This window comes from Schistocerca serialis, chromosome 1, assembly GCF_023864345.2.
Source record: "Schistocerca serialis cubense isolate TAMUIC-IGC-003099 chromosome 1, iqSchSeri2.2, whole genome shotgun sequence".
Classification (NCBI taxonomy): domain Eukaryota; kingdom Metazoa; phylum Arthropoda; class Insecta; order Orthoptera; family Acrididae; genus Schistocerca; species Schistocerca serialis.
In genome coordinates, this window is record NC_064638.1 from 1,146,279,752 (window position 1) to 1,146,301,686 (window position 21,935).

Here is a 21,935-nt window from a genome sequence, read left to right on the forward strand (position 1 = left end):
AATTCGGGAGGACGATGGTTCAAACCCATGTCCGGCCACCCTGATTTAGGTTTTCCGTGATTTCCCTAAATCAGTTCAGGCAATTGCCAGGCTGGTTCTTTTGAAGGAGCATGGTCAACTTCCTTCCCCATCCTTCCCTAATCTGATGGGACCGATGACCTCACTGTGTGGTCCTCTCCCCCAAATTCAACCAACCTGATCTTCCTTCTCGAAGTCCCTGTGTAGCTGATCTAAGTTTTCTGTTGCTCACTCTCGATGGAGCCACTGTGTTGTTTATGTGGGTTCCTGGTCACATTGGTCTGATGGGAAATGAGGCTGCTGATGCTGCTGCCAAGGCTGCTGCCCTGGAACCTTGGCCCACTAGTTCTTCCGTTCCATCTGATGACATCTGTGTTGCTGTGTGTCAGCAGGTGATATCACTTTGGCATCACCACTGGTCCTCCCTTCATGGGAACAAGCTCTGGGAAATTAAATCTTTTCCAGCAGCTCGGATGACCTCCTCTGGGCCCTCTCGCCGTGAGGTGATCATTTTAGCAAGATTGTGTATTTGGCACTGTCTTTTAGCTGGCACCATTTGTTAAGTGCTGCTCCCCCACCGCTTTGTGCTCATTGCCCTCAACCTTTGATGTTTTGGTGTTTCCTGACAGAACGCCCTTTCTTTAATCACTTAAGCTCCAATTTACGTTTGCCGTCTGAGTTGTTGGCCGTTTTAGTGAGCGACGTGAGAGCTGTCGACAGCATTTTACGTTTTATCCATCGTAGAAATATGGTGAACGACATTTAATCTTTGGTTCAGGGCCTCTGTTTCTCTATGGCATATTTTATGGATATTCCTCCAAGTACCTGTTTTTAGATGTATTTCCTTCCGTCGATTGGGCTAGATATGTAGTCACTTTTAACTCCTTTTTTTTGTCTTCATGTTTTACAGTTCTGACATGGGTGTGTATGGCCTTCATTTTTGCATCCTAAAACAAAACAAATGAACATGACATTACTATGTGAATGTTCCTTCCGCTACCACCACCTATGATTTATCATTACGTGCTTTTATTCCTTCAAGTTTTTTCCATCTTTGGTACTATTCTTGAACCTGTGAAAATATTTTCACTTTCTGACATTGTCGATTCTTGTGTGTTTGTGTGCTATCAAATCCAGTCGCTACCCAGAAGGATCTGGTGTTGTCTACTGGATCTGAAGATGGCTGTTTGAGAGGATCGAAACTGTTCATCTGTAAACATAATTGTGATGTGTTGGAAAATCAATAAAAGAAGTTGGCCACTGTTAGCAGTTTGTGATATGTTATCATTTTTCTTTTCTTTGGTCCTCTCCATAAGAATATCATTTGTCCCAAAGGGTTTTTAATGTTGCTGCCTGCTAAATTTGTTTGATTCTTAATCTATCTGTGAAAATTCACAACTTTATTTTAGTGGCTGTAATTTTACTTTTCTGTTTTGAGAACTTCAGAAAAGAACAACAGATTGCATCTAAGTAATAGCTGTGATACTGAGGCCAAGTCAGTCTGTTGCAACTTTTGTTGTTGTTGTTGTTGTTGTTGTTGTTGTTGTTGTTGGTGGTGGTGGTGGTGGTAGTGGTGGGGTTTGCAAGTCCCAAAATGTGGTGGCAAAGTGAGTAAAACTATGTGGGGTTAGGTGGAAGTAGAGACAAGCCAGTGGTGTGCTGAAGTTTGAAGTTAGTTCATTGAAGTATGTACAGATCAGTCAGTTGAGGGAGCGCCACCTATAAAATACATTTGAATTTGCTTCTGCCACAAGTACAGTGCATAGGCTACTGATTGTCTTCATCACGCTATTTGCTTCATTTGCTTATTACTCTCAATGGTGTAATGGGTAGAAAGAAAAAGACTTTATTTATCATACTATTGTTCCATAATTTATTAGATTTTTTCCAGTTGATTAATTGTGTTAGAGTCTCTTCTGCAAAGAAAGCAATTCTAGCATTAACTTTTCCGTACATAATTTAATAATTGAATGTTGATTAACTTTAAGTTCAGTAAAATCCTCTGGAGTGTGTGTGACTGTCAAGCTGTATTAGAACCATCATTTCACATGGAGCCTTATTCAGAAGTATATAATTTGTGGTAACTTTTGATCATAGAAACCAGAGGCTTAAATAAATTTGTGAGTAATATATTTACTTTTATTTTTAGTATGGATTTGCACCAAAGGGATCATCAGTTGTTTTATATTCTGAACCAAAGTACCGCCACCATCAGTTCACTGTTACCACTGATTGGCCAGGTGGTGTATACGGGTCTCCATGTGTAAGTGGCTCCAGGGCAGGAGGTGTGTACACTACATCTATGATAAAAGCATGTGTCTAATAAGGAGTTCATGGTATTTGTGAATGTACTGCAGCACCTCTGCAAGTCCTATGCAGGCACATGTTATCAACATGCATGCATATCTTACTACCTAGAGTTGTCAGAAAATATTTATATCCTAGGTTTTACTTATTTTAATATGCATAATATTTTAGGTTGTCTTGACATGTTTCCTATGAAAAGATGATGTATAAATTTAACATAACTGACTTTCTTATTTTGCTTTTGTAGGTATTATAGCAGCTTGCTGGGCTACAATGATGTACTTTGGCTTAGATGGTTATGTTGAGGCAACAAAAAAAATTGTATCCACAACAAAGAAGATTGAGGAAGGGTAAGTGGAAACAGTTGATTTCTGCCATGTTTATTGTGGGCTGGAACCTGAAACAATAATTTTGTGTTACAGATTGCGTAAAATGAAAGGGATATTTGTTTTTGGAACTGCTGACACATCAGTGGTAGCAATTGGCTCCAATGATTTTCATATTTATAGACTGTCAGATGCAATTACTAAACGTGGTTGGAATATTAATGCACTCCAGTTTCCGCCTGGGTAAGTTCCTGGCAATTTCAGTTGCTATTCATGTGATTAGTCCATTTCTCTTATTGAAAAGTTGCTTATGCATGCTGGAAGATTATTTTTCTTGATGATGAGATGTTACTATTTTTTAGCAGCTTCTTGTTGTTTACTTGCAGCCAGTAGTTCCTGAAAAGGGATGGCATGTGACAGCTGCTGACACAAAGACTGCCCGAATATAGTACTTGTTGCACTTCTCCTTCTTAAACCTTCAGAAGAGAATTTGATTCCCCTAAATGTCACAATACTAACTGTGAGATAGGGATAACACAATGTTGGCACAATTTTCATTCTGTCACATGCTTCCAGGATAATTTTCGTTCTGTCAGATGTTTCCACTTGAATTTTTCTATCACTTGAGTATGTGCTTCAAATTGTCTGTCAGTGTATAATTTGCAGCAGTTGTTGGAAGCTAAAGAAACAATATTTTGCTTTGTTTCGTAGTGAAATTTATACACAAATTGTATTCCACATGTTTTGTTCCGTAAATATGTTTTTTCTTTCTTTCTTTCTTCCTTTTTTTTTTTTTTTTTCGTTCTGCACACAGGCAACTAGTGCTCATATTTGAAAGTCTCTTGTAAATTTCACCATCTGAAACAAGGCACTTTGATAGTGGTAGTGGCAGAAGGTCTCCCTTAGTAGCTGAGGTTACTAACTCAATCTTGTGACAGCTGGTTCAAATATTGCTGCTCGAATGTGTGTTCATCACTAGTATGTAGCTGATAAGAGGACAAAAGATGTGGCAAGTTTCTGGACAACAGACTGTGTTCCAGTGCCAAAGGTTAAAATCAAAACCTTTCTGCAGTGTTTTCATGTGACAGTTATCAGTCCTCCTTATAGAGTATTCTTCAAAAGGGATGGACCACGTGCAACCACTAGGGTTCACCTTCATTCCATTATTTTATTCTGCACTAAAATAAACATGTGTTCACAGTCAAATACTGCGCAAGGCTCACCACACCACCCATGTGACACAGATATATTCTTGAAAAATCCAGGATGAAATAATGACAGTATTATGAAAATGATAGATTACAACTCACCTGTAGGTTCTGGTGGACATTCACTGTGATACATATTACCAATGTATGATAATTGGAATATCTGTGTCTTGACCACTACTGACTTTAGTCCAGTCTTAGCTTCCAAGAATAACAGAGATGTCCCTTTTACTGTGTAAATATTCCTGTAATAAAGCATTATTATCATTCTGTACCGTGTCGTACCTCTATTATATTGTACCTTCACCATTGTCACACTACATGGTTATCACTGATAGTGTGTTTTTTAATACAATATTTATTTTTACATTGAGTTGCAAACTTTCATAGGTATATAAAACATACAAAATACAGCTTGTGCAATTAATGTAACAGTGTTTGGAATTTTGACTTTAATTTAACTGATGCATGTGCCGAGTACACAGGCACGCATACGTCTTACCATTGCAAAAGCGACCTCACGAAGCCTTGCTGTACGAGTCTTAAACAATTCTGTTCCCAGCTGCTATTGCACTGCATATTGTTAAGTCACACTATAACAAACTTTACATGGTCTCCCTTTTAAATAATGGGGAATTATGACAGAAGACAATGTCATGATGTCAAACAACTTCCATCAGAAAGAGTTTTACCGTTTCTCATTTTGAATGGTCACTAGAAAGCAACTTTGCTGTAGTAGGCCTTGCAGGCAGTGTCTCGATGCAAAGCATTAATCCAACCTGTCCTCAGTTGCCTTCATGGTGATGACGTACTTGGAGATTGACCCATATTGTGTACTGTGGATATAATATTACTTTCAAGGGATGGTAGGAGGGGGAGGGGAAGGGAAAAGATCTATAAGAAATCATTAATAACAATAATAATAATAATAATAATAATAATAACTGTATTATTATTATTACACTCCTGGAAATTGAAATAAGAACACCGTGAATTCATTGTCCCAGGAAGGGGAAACTTTATTGACACATTCCTGGGGTCAGATACATCACATGATCACACTGACAGAACCACAGGCACATAGACACAGGCAACAGAGCATGCACAATGTCGGCACTAGTACAGTGTATATCCACCTTTCGCAGCAATGCAGGCTGCTATTCTCCTATGGAGACGATCGTAGAGATGCTGGATGTAGTCCTGTGGAACGGCTTGCCATGCCATTTCCACCTGGCGCCTCAGTTGGACCAGCGTTCGTGCTGGACGTGCAGACCGCGTGAGACGACGCTTCATCCAGTCCCAAACATGCTCAATGGGGGACAAATCCGGAGATCTTGCTGGCCAGGGTAGTTGACTTACACCTTCTAGAGCACGTTGGGTGGCACGGGATACATGCGGACGTGCATTGTCCTGTTGGAACAGCAAGTTCCCTTGCCGGTCTAGGAATGGTAGAACGATGGGTTCGATGACGGTTTGGATGTACCGTGCACTATTCAGTGTCCCCTCGACGATCACCAGTGGTGTACGGCCAGTGTAGGAGATCGCTCCCCACACCATGATGCCGGGTGTTGGCCCTGTGTGCCTCGGTCGTATGCAGTCCTGATTGTGGCGCTCACCTGCACGGCGCCAAACACGCATACGACCATCATTGGCACCAAGGGGCGTGAGCGGAAGACGGCCTAACGGTGTGCGGGACCGTAGCCCAGCTTCATGGAGACGGTTGCGAATGGTCTTCGCCGATACCCCGGGAGCAACAGTGTCCCTAATTTGCTGGGAAGTGGCGGTGCGGTCCCCTACGGCACTGCGTAGGATCCTACGGTCTTGGCGTGCATCCGTGCGTCGCTGCGGTCCGGTCCCAGGTCGACGGGCACGTGCACCTTCCGCCGACCACTGGCGACAACATCGATGTACTGTGGAGACCTCACGCCCCACGTGTTGAGCAATTCGGCGGTACGTCCACCCGGCCTCCCGCATGCCCACTATACGCCCTCGCTCAAAGTCCATCAACTGCACATACGGTTCACGTCCACGCTGTCGCGGCATGCTACCAGTGTTAAAGACTGCGATGGAGCTCCGTATGCCACGGCAAACTGGCTGACACTGACGGCGGCGGTGCACAAATGCTGCGCAGCTAGCGCCATTCGACGGCCAACACCGCGGTTCCTGGTGTGTCCGCTGTGCCGTGCGTGTGATCATTGCTTGTACAGCCCTCTCGCAGTGTCCGGAGCAAGTATGATGGGTCTGACACACCGGTGTCAATGTGTTCTTTTTTCCATTTCCAGGAGTGTATTTTCGATTATTCCCTTTTGAGAGAGCGATTGAACTTGAGTAGTCATGGTTTCTTCTTCTTTCTTCGATCTCCCCAAATTCTCTTCATACGTTTACTGTTTTCTCTCTTGCGTTCTTCCGAGCATCTTTTTCCCGTTCTGTTCTCTGTATGTTCTTGTTTAATTGTGTGTTTCTGTATGATGTTTCTAAACTTTCCTCTATTGTTTATGTTGTCTTGTGTGATCCCCAGTTCTTTAATGTCTTCTTCTGCTTCAGTGATCCACTTTGTCTTGTTTTTGCTCTTGTTTACCATCTGAAAGATTTGTCTTGTGAGCCTGCTTTTATTCACCCTGCTGAGATGTCCATAAAATTTCATCCTTCTCTTTCTAATAGTGTCTGTTATTGTTTGTATGTCTTTGTAAATCTCATTAGTTGACCTCGTCATCCAAATTCCTTCCCAAAACACTGGTCCACATATTTTCCTCAGAATTTTCTTTCCTGCTTTCCAATCTCTCTGACCTTAGTATGACCATGACTGACTGTAGTTTCTGCAGCATTAAGTGCTTCTGGTAGGACTACTGTGTTGCAATGCCTTAGTTCTGCATTGACAGAAATAGTTTTCTTATTATAGTGATTCCAAGTGAGTTTATATGCTTTTTGTAATCTGGAGATTGTATCTTTATTGGCTATTGAGCTCAATCCTGATGGTTGGATTATCTCTCCCAGATATCTGAAGTGGGCAACTTTTGCCACTAATTGTATTATTATTATTATTAAACAATGGAAAATCCCGGCTGGAATGTGACGGTATGACGACAACAGTAGCTGCTACTCACCATATAGCAGAGATGCTGAGTCGCAGAAAGGTACAACAAAAAGACTGTCGGAAAGTTAGCTTCCAGCCAACAAGGCCTTTGTCAAAAATAGAAACATACACACACATTCAGTGTGCCCATGTGTTTCTGTTTTTGACAAAGGCCTTGTTGGCTGGGAGATTACTTTCCAACAGTCTTTTTGTTGTGCCTTTCTGTGACTCAGCATCTCCACTATATGGTAAGTAGCAACTATCCTTCCATTGCTGTATTATTATTATTGTTGGCGAATTTTCCCTAAAAGGAAATCGTTAAGCTTATGACTTTGAAGGCTTGTTCTTCTTGTCCTTCCAGTACTCCTTCTTTCTCTTGGAGAGGGCCTCTTTTCTCTCCTCAGACCATTCTTGTTTGGTCCGCTGTTTTAGCGCTTCTGACTTTACTTCCCAATTGTCTATGTGTTTTCGGAAGGTGCTTCTGTCTGTGGTGTTTGTGGTGCCAATTGCTTGTAGGTCTTTTCGGACTCCTTCCATCCAGGGTGTCGAGACTTTAAGTGTCTTGATGTGTTCTAGAATTTTCTTGGTGAGTCTTGTTTCATGGAGTCTTATTATTATTATTATTATTATTATTATTGTGTGTGGCTCAGTGGCCTGGTGCAAGTCTTTCTATGGCAACTCACATGTCCTTAACCTACCCCAGTTATTGAACTGGGGAAAGAGGACCTACAGTTTAATGTGTAATCTGAACCATGTGTTTTTTCTGATGACTCCTCACATTTTTGAGAGGTGAAGGCTAGGTTAAAATGAAGACTGGAAAATCTGTAGTCTGACTAAGACTAGATCCTGCGACCTCTCGGTTTCTGGACTGTACTTTCCATTCAGCCACCAGGCTCGACATGTGTGTAGGTAGTTCATGTACATGTTTTGATGAGAGTTTGTGAGGTATCAAATTACCAACATCTACATTTACTTGATTATTGTGCAATTCACAATTAAGTGCCTAGCAACGGGTTCAGTGGACCACCTTCAAGCTGTTTTGCTACCATTCCCCCTTGAACAGTGTGGGGGAAAAAAGAAACACTTTAGTCTTTTTGTGCAAGCTCTGATTTCTCTTCACTTTGAAGAGAAAGTTGGGAATTGAAAGTTCATGAGAAGATCCTGCCGCAACAAAAAACGCTTTTGTTTTAATGATTGCTACCCCCAATTCCATATCTGTGGCACTCTCTCCCTTATTTTGCAACAGTGCAAAAGGAGCTGCCCTTCTTTGAACATTTTCAATGTCCTCCGTTGATTGTTTCTGACACAGATCCCACACTGCACACCAGAAGAGAACGTGGAAGTGTAGTGTAAGAGCCTCTTTAGTAGGCCTGTTGCATTTTGTCAGGTGTCTGGGTTCCGCCAACAGATCACAGTCTTTGGTTTGCTTTCTTGACAACATTATTTATGTGATCGCTCCAACTTAAATTATTCATAATTGTAATTTCTAAGTATTTAGTTGAAAATAAAATTTCTTAGTTGAATTTACAGACTTTGGATTTGTGAGATATATTGTCTAACTGAAATTTAGTGTATTTCTTTTGGTACTCATGTGGATGACTTCACAGTTTTCATTATGTAGAGTCAGTTGCTACTTTTTGGAGCATACATGTATCTTGTCTAAATCATTTGACAATTTGTTTTGATCATGTGATGACTTTATAAGACAGTAAATGACAGCATCATGTGCAAACAGTGTAAGACTGCTATGTGGATTGTGGCACATTAATTGACTCATCTTTATGTACTTCATCATGCTGCATTGGTTTTGTTACTTCTAATAACCTTAACAATAATTTTTACTGTTGTTACTGGCATAATATGGAAAAGCTCTAATAACACAAAAATAAATATTAAGTCCCTACTCTTGGTTCTAAATCATTATTCTACAGTGTATTATCCTTCTTTGGAATCTTTATTAAGCTCTGCACAGTTAATACAGTAGTTATTGACTGTCGTAATTTATGATAGTAATGCCTAAGCTAATTGTGGTATGAGATGCCGCTTAGGATCATCTGTTTCATCACAGTAAAACTTTTAATCCAGTATGCGTAATGCTTACATAACTATGATGCATCATGCACTTGATATTGTGAGTATGGTATTAAATTGTCCTTTAGGCAACAGCATGCTTTCACAGCAAGCACAAGGAACGACACACCATGTGTTTCCAGTGAAACTCTGCTACTTACTGTCCTGTTGTCTTGACAGACAGGTGACGAATACTGTTGTCTGCAGGCCGAGTGGAAAGCTAGCTACCTTCCTGCTTTTGATATCTGGGCCCTGCCAAGCTTGTGTTGAATGACCATGCCCCTTCTCTCTCAGTCCCAAATCCGCAAGTGTGCTTGCATCTGTATATTGCTCAGTTCTCTATGCGGCAAATCATCACATATGCAATGAAATACAATCCTTTGCAAAACAGAATTGAGTTTATATTAAGTTTATCTCAATTAGTTCTGCCATGATTGAGTTCAGCTTTTTGACAACATTTATTTTCTCCAACTCCATAGAATCACAAAGCATTTTGGCATCCTTTTCTGCTTCTTAATAGTAACCTGATTTTCCAATTTGACCTTGCTTCTTTGTGGAAATGTTTTACGTCCTTTTTAACCACAAATCAGTGCCTCATTTGTTCATATACACTAAACAGTGGCCAGTAAAATGAATTTGATGAACATCATTTCCATGAATAATGAATTCACAAATATCAAGGAAGACATGTGGTTTTTGATAGTACACATGGTGCAACAACTATTCATAAATATGATAACAAATTACAGAGTATAAATGCATTCGAAATTTAGGTTTTCTGTTTTGGTTGGCAGAAAGTTTATGTCTCTTTCAGTCGTGAAATTTTTTTCCAAGGTAGCAATCTCGTCAGTTGTGAATTTGTCCTTCAGTGAATTTGTCCTTCAGTGAATTTGGACAAGGTACAGTGGTATCAACATCTACAGGTATCCAGTCTAGTGTACTTTTATAGCTTTGCTGAAAGCTTGACTATGGCATCCTCTTATCAGTGTTGCTGAGGTGTGCCCATTAACAACACAGCAGCATTGTATGTGAAGATATTGGGTTGAATTGCATACAATTGTTTTTTTTCTGAGATTATTGAAAATTTAATGTCAAATGTAACAACCAGCACACATGGGATGTTTATCACATTGTGCCAATTGACCAATAATGACCCTAGGAAACCATTTTGATAGCTTGAAGATATAGGTGTAGAACACCAATAATGACCCTAGGAAACCATTTCGGCAGCTTGAAGATATAGGTGTAGAACACATTGTTCAACTCATTTTGCAATGTTATGTGACAGTGAATTGGGAACAGTTTTATGAAAACTGAAAATTGAACTCAGTAGAAGAAAGAGCTGAAAGCGTTAGGGAACACACAAAATTACAAACAGATTATCTATCATTAAACAATGGAAAGTAGGGGTGGAATACTGACCATCTCTGCAGTCATCCACCATCTCCCAAAGTCCCACGTTCAGTCACAGAGGAGCATTTCCCTCATGACTCAGTACCATACAGGCCAGGAGCAACAGAATCACATTTTTCACCAAGGTTTTGACCACCTCTCATTAGCAACAGAATCACATTCTTTGCCAATGTTTTGATTACCTCTCGTTGTACCCTAAAATGAGGAATGTCATACCCACTATCCTTCCCACCCCCTCCTACAGCGGTATTCGGCCGCTCACCAAACCTACACAGTATCCTTGTCTGTCCCTACACAACCCTGCTCCCAACCCCTTGCCTCATGGCTCATATCCCTGTAATAGATCTTGATGCAAGACCTGTCCTATATACACCCTCCCACCACCTATCGACTCCACTCACAAACATCACTCATCCCATCAAAGGCAGGGCTACCTGTGAAAACAGTCACGTGATCTGCAAGCTTAGCTGCAACCACTGTGCTGCATTCTACGTGGGCATGACAACCAACAAGCTGTCTGTCCGCATGGAATGACCACTGACAAACTGTCACCAAGAAACAACTTGACCACCTAGCAGTTGAGCGTGCTGCTGAACACGACATTCTTCATTTCAGTGACTGCTTCACAGCCTATGCCATCTGGGTCCTTCCCACCAACACCAGTTTTCTGAACTGCACCTGTGGGATATCTCCCTACGATATATCCTATCTTCCTGTAACCCTCCAGGCCTCAAGTTTCATTAGTCATTGTCCTTTACCCACCTATTCCCTTCCTTGTTTGCATTCAAGCACTACACAGACCTCTACTCCACCAACACATCCACAGTCTTTTTACTCCCCCCCCCCCCTCCATCCTGCCACCTGTCTAACCTCCCGACTGTACCTAGCTGCTGTACCCTCTCCCCACCTCGTCCCTGTATGCTCCCACAAACAACACTTGACAACTGCCCACCTCTACCCTGCTGTCCCTCCCCCTCTCCATTCCAGCCTCCTCCTTCCCCCCACCATCCAGTTTGCTTCTCCTATCATGTGCTGCTGCTCGCTGTCTCGCCTTGGCAGCCAGAGACTGTGGTCATGTGCATGTGAGTTGCATTTGTGTGTGCGCGTGTGTTGTCTAACAAAGGCCGTTTGGCTGAAAGCTTACTTGTTAAGCATTCTTCTTGTTGTGCCTGTCTGCAACTCAACAGCCCCTCTATATTGTGAATATTATCTATCATTTACTGAGAAAGTATTAGTACTTACCGATAAATGTCACTAAAACAGTATGTTCTTAACAAATATGCACATATGTGTCACAAATATTAGTACTGAAGAAGAAAGTAGTTTTCAGGGTGGGAAAAAATAGGAATAGAAGTTTATAAAAACCCGAGCTCAGGAGAGATTTTTTAAGGTTTTCGTATCTGCTCCATTTACAAAAACAAGATGGAAATTCTGAAAATGCAATGAAAAATACACTAACATTGACTGTTCTTTTTCATAATTTTAAGCTGCATTCTCTAAATTGCTCAAAATAGTTCATTAACTCGTGTTTTCCAATTTTTCCAGAATGCATCTCTGTGTAACGTACATGCATACTGCCGAGGGAGTTGCTGAGCGATTCTTGTCAGACATTCAGGAAGAACTAGAAAAAATCCTGAAAGAACCTGTTAAAGAAGTTGGGGGAAAGGTAAGTTCTTACTGATAAATGAAAATTTTTGTCATGAGGTGTGTGTATTTTAGAGTACTTAAAATACGAGAAACAGTTATTTATCAGTGTCTATAGTAAAAGTCTTGAGTTTTTGTATGAGTCTGCTTTTGTAGGAGATGTTCAAAATCACACAACATGTGACTTCAGATTGCTGGTTACTTCCATTCCACTTAAGAGTATGCCACTAAATAAAATTCTTGTGTTGAGGTATATGAGGTGTGTGAGAAAAGTAATGAACTGATTTGTTGTTGCGAAACTCCCTGCCCCTCCAAAGATTCCATCTGGTCCACAGTCCAGCACTGCCACTGCTGTATCAGCAGTTATTGCATCAAAACCTACTCAGACAAGAAAATAAAGGTCAAAGGTGAAGAATTGGCCATGACAAGAGACAGGAAGTACACAGTATGACAGTATCAATGTCATCCTCTCAGACATGTCTTTCAACTTTCTTCAGAGGTGGTGGACCTTGATGTAAGATGGGCGTTTATGTCGCCCGCAGACTGAGTCTCCACCCATTGCAGGCTCCCCTCCCTTGTAGAAAGTTAGGATGAAAGTGGTACCAATGTGATAGATGGCTCCCATCCTACAGTGGAACATTAATGGGTTCAGGACACATGTGGAGGAACTGAAACTGCTTGCACAGGTACGTTCCTTGGTTGTGCTTACAAGAAACACATTTTAAAGCCACTGATGTCCCTGTGCTATGGGGCTATACCATTCACCGTAAGGATGACCTGAGTGGGGATAGGGCCAAGGGAGGGGTCACTGTATTTGTCAGTAACACACACCACTTCTCTGCTTTCTCCTTGGTTACTGACTTACAAGCAATAACTGTTACTGTTTGTGTGGGGCAGAATCTGCTCCCCCCCTGCGGGTTCGGGGATAAGAATAGGCCCGCGGTATTCCTGCCTGTCGTACGAGGCGACTAAAAGGAGTCTCAAATGTGATGGTCCCCTCTCGGGTTTGACCTCCATCTTTCTAAATTATTCCGAAGAGCGAGCCAATTGGGGAAGGGCGCCTTACATGGTGCACTGTATCCGTCGTGCGTTGAGACCTTTAGCCGGCTTTTTCGTCGTTGCACTGGGGTCCCGCTCGTTTTCCATCTCTTGGGCAAGGATCCGTCCCTGGGTGCGATTCCCACGCTGCAATCTGCAGTGTTTCTTTTAACTGCGACGACGACCTTGGACAATTTTGCACCTAAGATCCAGCACGGTAGCCAGCCCGTTGTGGTGGGGCCACCATGTACCCTCTTGGTTGTAGCCCCCTGACAACACAGGGATCGCTGTACTGATGCCTGCGCCGTTAACTCCCCACGTATGCCAAGGAGTAGATGCCCATCTCCTTGGGGCATCAGGACTCCCGGCAATGGCTGTCCTGCCAGGTGGCTATTGCTGCGGCTGGGTGGCGCCTGTGGGGAGGGCCCTTGGTCGGAGTAGGTGGCATCAGGGCGGATGACCCGCAGTGAAGCGTGGTACATCATCTCTCGCTGGCGGCCAGCCGCCAGCAGTCTCTAAGCGTTCTTGGGCTCAATTTAATGCTGAAAAGTACAATCCGAAAACGTTCCCCTCTCTGGCCACACCGTGGGAGGAACGTAAATCTCAGGATGGCAGTAGCAATTATTCGCCCCGATTCTTAGTTTGTACGAGAGCTGATGGGGAGTCTTTTCTCTCCACAAAGCCTCAGTTCTTCGTCGAGCATTTAGAGGACAAGTTTGGGGAGGTGGAGGGCTTGTCAAAAATGCGCTCTGGATCGGTCCTGACCCAAACGCCATCCTTGGCCCAGTCACGACGGTTACTTGCTTGTGACAAGTTGGGGGATGTTGCTGTTACGATCACACTGCATAAGAGTTTAAATATGGTCCAGGGAGTTATTTACCATAAGGACCTTCTTTTGCAGTCTGATGACGAGCTGCGCGCCAACTTAGAGCGCAGAGGTGTACATTTCGTCCGGCGCGTTTATCGGGGTCCGAAGGAAAATCAGATAGCTACCGGTGCCTTCATCTTGGCCTTCGAGGGTGATACGTTACCAGAAAACATCAAGGTGATGGTCTACCGATGTGACGTCAGGCCCTATATTCCTCCCCCGATGCGGTGCTTCAAGTGCTGGAAGTTCGGCCATATGTCTTCCCGCTGCACTTCCAGCCTCACATGTCGAGATTGCGGACGCACGTCTCATCCCGATACTCCATGTGCCCCGCCTCCCATCTGTGTCAACTGCGGGGAGCACCATTCACCTTGCTCGCCAGACTGCAGAATCTTCCAGAAAGAACCCTGGACCGACTGACTTATACTGAGGCCAAAAGGAAATACGATCGATTACATCCCGTGAGAATGACATCATCCTACGCCGCTGCTACAACACCTGTGCTCGCCCCATCAGTTTCGCGACTTCCGGCCGGATCGCTGAGTGGTACAACTCCTCCTGCCCCCTTGCCAGTGGGGGGCTCTACCCACCGGGTTGCTCCTGCGCCACCTACCTCAGGGGCAACACCATCCCCCCCATCAGGGACGTCCGTCCCTGCTTCTAAGCCGGAGAAGTGTCCAACTTCTTCGGCTTCTCACGCTCGCAAGGGGTCCCTCGGGTCCCTCCCTTCCCAGGTTTCCACCAGTGGGAAGGCTGACGACCGACAGTGGCGTAAGTGCCCGCAATCAGCTGGTCGACGGGCTTCACGATCCTCCTCAGTCCCGGAGACTGAATCGGTGAAGCCCTCCCAGCCAGTTAAACCCAAGGAAGAGCGTGAGAAATCAAAGAAGAAGAGCTCTAAGCCCAAGGAACTCGCGGTGGCAGCCACCCCACCGCCACCTTCCAGCTCTGCGTCTGAGGACGAGGTGGAGATCCTGGCGTCCGCTGAGGACCTCGATCTCGCCGGTCCCTCAGACGCCATGGATAGCACTAGCACGGGTGCTCAATCGGAGGCAGCAGGTGGCCCAGCGGCGTAATCTGCCTTCCCAGTCCCGTCACGCCTTTCTCCGCCATGGACAATACCATCCTCCAGTGGAACTGCAGCGGTTTCTTCCACCATCTAGCTGAGCTCCGCCAGCTTATCAGCCTTCATCCTTTCCTTTGCATTGCTCTGCAGGAAACTTGGTTTCCGGCAATGCGAACCCCCGCCCTCCGTGGCTATCGGGGTTATTATAAGAACCGAGCAGCTTATGAAAGGGTGTCTGGTGGCGTCTGCATATATGTCCTTCACACTCTGCACAGCGAGTCTGTCCCTCTCCAGACGCCTTTAGAGGCTGTCGCTGTACGCGTGTGGACGCCACAGGCTGTTACCGTCTGCAGTCTTTACATTCCACCGGATGGTGATGTCTCGCAGCATGTCCTGGCTGCACTGGTCGCCCAATTGCCACCACCTTTCTTGCTATTGGGCGACTTCAACGCCCATAACCCTCTGTGGGGTGGGTCAGTGGCCACAGGTCGAGGCGCCATCGTTGAGCATTTATTGTCGCAGCTCGATCTCTCGCTGTTAAATGATGGTGCCTTCACACACTTCAGTGTGGCGCATGGCACCTACTCCGCCATTGACCTTTCCATCTGTAGCCATAGCCTCTTACCGTCTGTCCAATGGAGTGTGCATGACGACCTGTGTGGTAGTGACCACTTTCCGCTCTTTTTGTCACTACCACAGCGTCACTCTTCTGGGCGCCCTAGCAGATGGGCTATGAATAAGGCTGACTGGGATTTGTTCTCCTCCACTGCCGCTTTTGAGCCTCTCTCTACTGATGACATTGATGCGGTGGTTCAATCGGTCACCACCGGCATCGTTACTGCCGCCGCATCTGCCATTCCCCGTTCTTCTGGGTCCCCTCGGCAGAAGGCTGTGCCTTGGTGGTCCCCTGAGATCGCTGAAGCGATTAAAGATCGCCGGCGGGCGCTCCAGCGTCACAAGCGACATCCCTCCTCAGCCCACCTTATCGCCTTCAAACGGCTGCGTGCGCGGGCCCGCCTCCTCATCCGCCAAGGCAAGAAGGAGTGCTGGGAGCGGTATGTGTCCACCATTGGCCTCCATGTCACTCCCTCGCAGGTCTGGGCCAAGATTCGACGCGTCTACGGCTATCGGACCCCTGCCGGCGTCCCTGCGCTCTCACTGAATGGAGCCATTTGTACTGAATCCGACGTCATTGCAAATAGCTTAGCAGAGCATTTTGCTATGAGTTCCGCTTCTGCGAATTACCCCCAGGCCTTCCGCTCCATTAAAGAGCGGATGGAACGTCGGAGCCTTTCGTTTCGCACCAACCACCCGGAATCTTACAATGCTCCATTCAGTGAGTGGGAATTTCGCAGTGCCCTAGCTGCTTGCCCTGATACCGCTCCTGGGCCAGATGGCATCCACTGTCAGATGCTGAAACACCTTTCAGTGGACTGCCAGCAGCGGCTTCTCGATCTTTACAACCGTCTTTGGGTCGAGGGGGAGTTTCCGTCGCAATGGCGCGACGGCATTGTCATCCCCGTTTTGAAACCTGGAATGACCCCTCTGGAGGTGGACAGCTACCGTCCCATTAGCCTCACCAACGTTCTATGCAAGTTGCTTGAACGGATGGTGAGCCGGCGCTTGCATTGGGTACTGGAGTCTCGGGGCCTTCTGGCTCCGTCTCAGGGTGGGTTCCGTAAAGGCCGCTCCGCCACCGACAATCTGGTGAGCCTGGAGTCGGCCATCCGTACTGCCTTTGCCCGCCGTCAGCACCTGGTTGCTGTCTTTTTCGACATGCGGAAGGCGTACGATACGACATGGCGTCATCACATCCTTTCTACGCTTCATGGATGGGGCCTTCGGGGTCCTCTGCCGATTTTTATCCGCAATTTTCTGTCGTGTCGTACCTTCCGCATGCAAGTCGCGGCCTCGTATAGTTCCTCCCACGTCCAGGAGAACGGTGTGCCACAGGGCTCTGTTTTAAGTGTCTGTCTGTTTTTAATAGCCATTAACGGGCTTGCTGCGGCCATGGGAAATTCTGTCTCCGCTTCCCTGTATGCTGACGACTTCTGCCTTTACTACAGCTCTACCGGCATTGCAGCTGTTGAACGTCAGCTACAGGGCGCTATCCGTAAGGCGCAGTCTTGGGCTGTAGCGCATGGATTTCAGTTTTCGGCAGCCAAGACTCGCGTTATGCATTTCTGCCGGCGCCGAACGGTCCATCCTGAGCCGCGGCTTTATCTTGCCGACGAACTCCTTGCTGTGGTGGAGACCCACAGGTTTTTGGGGGTGGTCTTTGATGCCCGGTTGACTTGGCTGCCTCATATCCGGCAGCTTAAACAGACGTGTTGGCGGCATCTAAACGCTTTGAGATGTTTGAGCCACACCCGCTGGGGCGCCGACCGCTCTACCCTGTTGCGGCTCTACCAGGCATTAATCCAGTCCCGTCTGGATTATGGGAGCCTGGCTTACGGCTCAGCATCCCCATCTGCGTTACGGGTGCTGGACCCAATTCACCACAGCGGTATACGCCTTGCCACTGGTGCTTTCCGCACCAGCCCTGTGGACAGCGTACTAGTGGAGGCAGGTGTACCTCCCCTGCGGTTCCGACGCCAACGTTTGCTGGCCGCTTATGCTGCCCATGTTCTAAGCTCGCCCGGGCATCCCAACTATCGTCTCCTGTTCCCGCGATCGGTCGTCCGTCTGCCTGAACGTCGGCCCCGGTCTGGTTGTACAATAGCGGTCCGCGTCAAAGAGCTTCTCTCTGGGCTTCAGGTTTTCACTGTTCCACCTCCTTTCCGGGCTACTTTGCATACACCCCCATGGTGTGTTCGTCGCCCTTGCCTTCGGCTCGACTTGGCTAGGGCCCGAAGGACTCAGTCCCTCCAGAGGCCTTCCACCGCCGCTTTTATTCCATCCTGACCACGTATCAGGGCTCTGGTATTGTTTACACTGACGGTTCGATGGTTGCTGGTCGTGTCGGGTATGCGCTCACTCTAGGGGACCGTTCCGAACAACGTTCCTTGCAGGATGGCTGCAGCGTTTACACTGCTGAACTGGTTGCCATCTTTTGTGCCCTAGAGTATATCCGCTCCTGCTCAGGTGAGTCCTTCGTTATCTGTAGCGATTCCCTGAGCGGTTTACGAGCTCTCGACCAGTGTTTCCCTCGTTCTCGTCTGGTGATGGCTATCCAAGAGTCTCTGCATACTCTTGCCCGTTGCAGCCGCTCTGTGGTCTTTGTGTGGACCCCGGGTCATGTCGGTATCCCAGGTAACGAACATGTTGACCGCCTGGCGAAAGAGGCCACCAGTAAGCCATCTCTGGACGTTGGCCTCCCAGAGACTGATTTGCGGGCAGTCTTCCGCCGCAAAATCTTGGCGCTATGGGACGATGAATGGCGCGAACTGACAATGCGCAATAAACTCCGTGCTGTCAAGGAGACGACGGCTGTGTGGCGGTCATCCCTGCGAGCCACTCGCAGGGACTCAGTAGTTCTTTGCTGGCTCCGCATTGGCCACTCCCGGCTGACACACAGTTATTTACTGCGCCGGGAGAACCCTCCTCCATGTCGCTGTGGGGCGGCTTTGACAGTGGCCCACATTTTGATGGCCTGCCCCCTTTTAGCTGTGGTCAGGCAGACATTTGCGCTGCCTGCTACGCCCCCTGCCCTTTTAACAGACGACTCCACTATGGCTGACTTAGTTTTACGTTTTATTCGGGCAGGGGGATTTTATCATTTACTCTGAGTGTTTCTGTTTTATCTTATTGCTTTGTGTTGATTCTGGCCTTTGGCCTATGATTTTAAACTGATTTTTTAATGTGTTTCTAAGTGGTTGGCTTTTCCTTTTTTATTTCTATGGTCGGCCAACCACCGTCACACTCTGTGTGGTTTTAGTTCGTTTTGTCTTTTCTTTGTCTCAGTTTTTCTTGTTCTGTATCGTCTGTGATCTCTTCTGTTCCTCGTTTTTATTCTCTGTGGGTGTTCTTTGTATTTGGAAAAAGGGACTGATGACCGTAGCAGTCTGGTCCCTTTAATCCCCCAAACCAACCAACCAACCACAATCTGCTCACTGCAATTGCCTCCACAGGAAGCAGTAGACTCTGTGGCTCTCACAGGGCTTATTGAACAACTTCCCCACCCATTTCTTCTACTGGGTGATTTCAGTGCTCATAATGTGTTATGGGACTTGAGCTATACTTGCCTCAGGGGGACAGGGGGATGAGTCTTGGAACCTAATGTCTCAGGAGTTGTGCATCCTCATTTCTTAGCTGCTACTGGGTCGTCCTCAGCCACCAACCTCTCATTCTGCTCTCCCATCCTTGCAGACTCAGCTCAGTGGGAAGCAACTAATGACCTTCATTCCAGTGACCTTTTTCCACTGTGGATCTACCTTCTGGATGGAGGTTGACTTCAAGAGAAGCCACAGAAATGGATGATCAGCAGAGCTATCTTAGTGGACATTATCACACGAGTGATCTATCATGCCGCTGACTTATCGATCCCCAAAGTGCTCAGGTCATCTTTGGAAGTAACCTGTTCTTTGGTGGACTGGTGATTGCCGCTCAGTGGTTTGGGACAAGCCTGTGGCTCTTCAAAGGTTTAAATATTGCCCAACAGCAGACAACCTCACAGCATTTCAGGCCATGAGGGCCAACACTCCGCGCGTTATTAAGGAGAGCAAGATACAGTCATAGCAAGCATTTGTGGACTCCGTGAACCATTCCTTTTGTTCTAAAAAAAGTATGGGAAGCCATCCAGGATTTCTGGTAAACATAGTGATTTACTTATTGCTGCAGTGCTGAAACAAATTTGTCTCCAAACAACGCCCAGTGACATCGCTCAGACAATGACAGAGCATTTTGCAGCGACTACTGCAGATGCCACCCAGGAACCGGTGTTTCGCCGCTACTGTGCGACTGCGGAGAGGGGCAAGTTGGACTTCAGATGCCACCTATGCCTTACAAGTGCCCTTTTTCCATGTGGTAGGTGGAATCGGTACTGTCTGAGAATCGTGATACTGAAACCAGACACAATCAAATCCGGTACTGCATGCTTTGATGTTTGCCAGCAGTGTCAAAGGAAATCCTCCTTGAATGTTTTAATTTGATATGTCAGACAGACCAGTTTCCCAACTTGTGGAGAGAGGCTATTCTGATACCTCTCCTCAAATGAGGAAAGGACTGCACCTGTCCCAGCAGATACCAGAGCATCGCCTTTACGAGTTGTGTATGAAAGACCCTGGAATGAATAGTTAACCATCATCTGGTCTGGTTGTTAGAAACCAGGCTGCTGTTTAGTCACACTCAGTGTGGATTCCCGAGATTTCGGTCCACTGTCAACAACCTAACCCTACTAGAGGCAGCTATTCAGCAGACTTTCCTACATAAACATCACTGTCTCGCTATATTCCTCAACATCAGCAAGGCGTACCACACTACTTGGAGCTACAGTATTTGTGAACAGCTCTATCAGTGGGGCTTTTGTGGCCTCCTCCCCATCTTCATACGGTTCGCCTTGTCGAAGCACGTTTTTAGGCTCGAGTTGCTGACATGCTGTCAGATTATTTTGAGCAGAAGAATGGTGTTTCTTAGGGCAGTGTTTTAAACGTTGCCGTCTTTGCCAAAGCCATAAACAGTATCACGTCTATGGTACAGAGTTTTGTAAAATTCTACTTATTCGTGGACAGTTTTGCTGTTTTCTGTTCCGCCACCAGAGTTGCAACAGCAACCCATCAGTTGCAAGTTACAGTGCGCATGTTAGAGGAGTGGGTTGCAAAGATGTGTGTTCAGTTTTCTGTGTGTGTGTGTGTGTGTGTGTGTGTGTGTGTGTGTGTGTGTGTGTGTATTCATTTTAATCATTCTCATCATATTTTTAATTTACCTGGCAAATGAGGGACACCATTCTACATTTTGGAGACTCAGTGAGGTTTCTGGGCCTCATTTTTGACTTAAAATTGTTGTGGTTGCCACACCTGTCAGACCTGAAAGCCAGAACCTTGAAGGTATGGAACATCATAAAGTGCCTTAACCACAGCTCTTGGGCAGTGGACAGGATGCATCCGCTCCAGTTTTACAGAGCTTTTGTGCGTTTGTGGGTAGACTGTGAATGCTCAGTTTATGGATTGGCGAGGCCTTCTTGTGTGAAGATCACTGACGCTGTCCACCAAGAGGGGATTAGGCTCACCACGAGTGCTTCTAGGACCAGTCGCTTACTGAGTTTCTGTGCCAAGGCTGGTGAACCGCCACTTACAATCTGACAGCAACTCCTCATGGTGCACCAGGCACGTAAGTTCCTTGCAGCTCCAAATTCACCTGCATATCATACTGTTTCTCATCCACATCTAGAATGCCTTTTCTTCAATCATCCAAGAATAATAAGGCCATGTGGGATCTGTGTGCAGCAGTACAACCCCAAATAACCATGTGATGCTCTGATTATGGAAGAGGCCAAGGGTAGTTTTAGATTTGGTGCATTACACGAGAGACTGATTCCTGCATATGTTTTTAATGTGTTATTTTATGAAATTTTAATTGAGCACCACAACTCACAGCTGTCGTTATGGATGGGTGAAAACGCGGGGACTCTGTTGGATGCTTTGTTCTTTTCCCAGATTCCTTCCTCAAGATTCGGTTGCCTCCATAGTTCACTGTATTTGATGCCGAGCTGTCCGCAATCCTTAGGAAGCCGGCGCAGATGAGATGTGCTGTGCCTGCTAAATTCCTCGTCTGTTCCATCTCTCTGAATGCCCTTCAGTGTGTGCAGTGGTTGTACCCAGCTGATAAAGTAATTCGAGATATCCAGGATGTCTTCCTCTGGCTACGGTGGCTGGGAAGGAGGTTTTCTTCTACTGGGTGCCAGAGCACATGGGTATTGTTGGGAATGAAAGAGCGAAGGTAGCAGCCAAGGAGGCATGTCTTGATC

General features: G+C 45.9%; 1 protein-coding gene across 2 annotated transcripts in view; it reads left to right on the forward strand.

Moving 5' to 3' along the window:
- The window catches only part of LOC126417757 (sphingosine-1-phosphate lyase), a 73,168-nt gene that overhangs the window by 43,392 nt on the left and 7,841 nt on the right, over positions 1-21,935 (forward strand). For both annotated transcript variants that reach the window (XM_050085142.1, XM_050085143.1), the window contains exons 6-9: positions 2,168-2,303; positions 2,573-2,675; positions 2,748-2,894; positions 11,961-12,081. In XM_050085142.1, the coding sequence (XP_049941099.1) occupies positions 2,168-2,303; positions 2,573-2,675; positions 2,748-2,894; positions 11,961-12,081 (507 nt within the window). The remainder of the gene's footprint in view (positions 1-2,167; positions 2,304-2,572; positions 2,676-2,747; positions 2,895-11,960; positions 12,082-21,935) is intronic.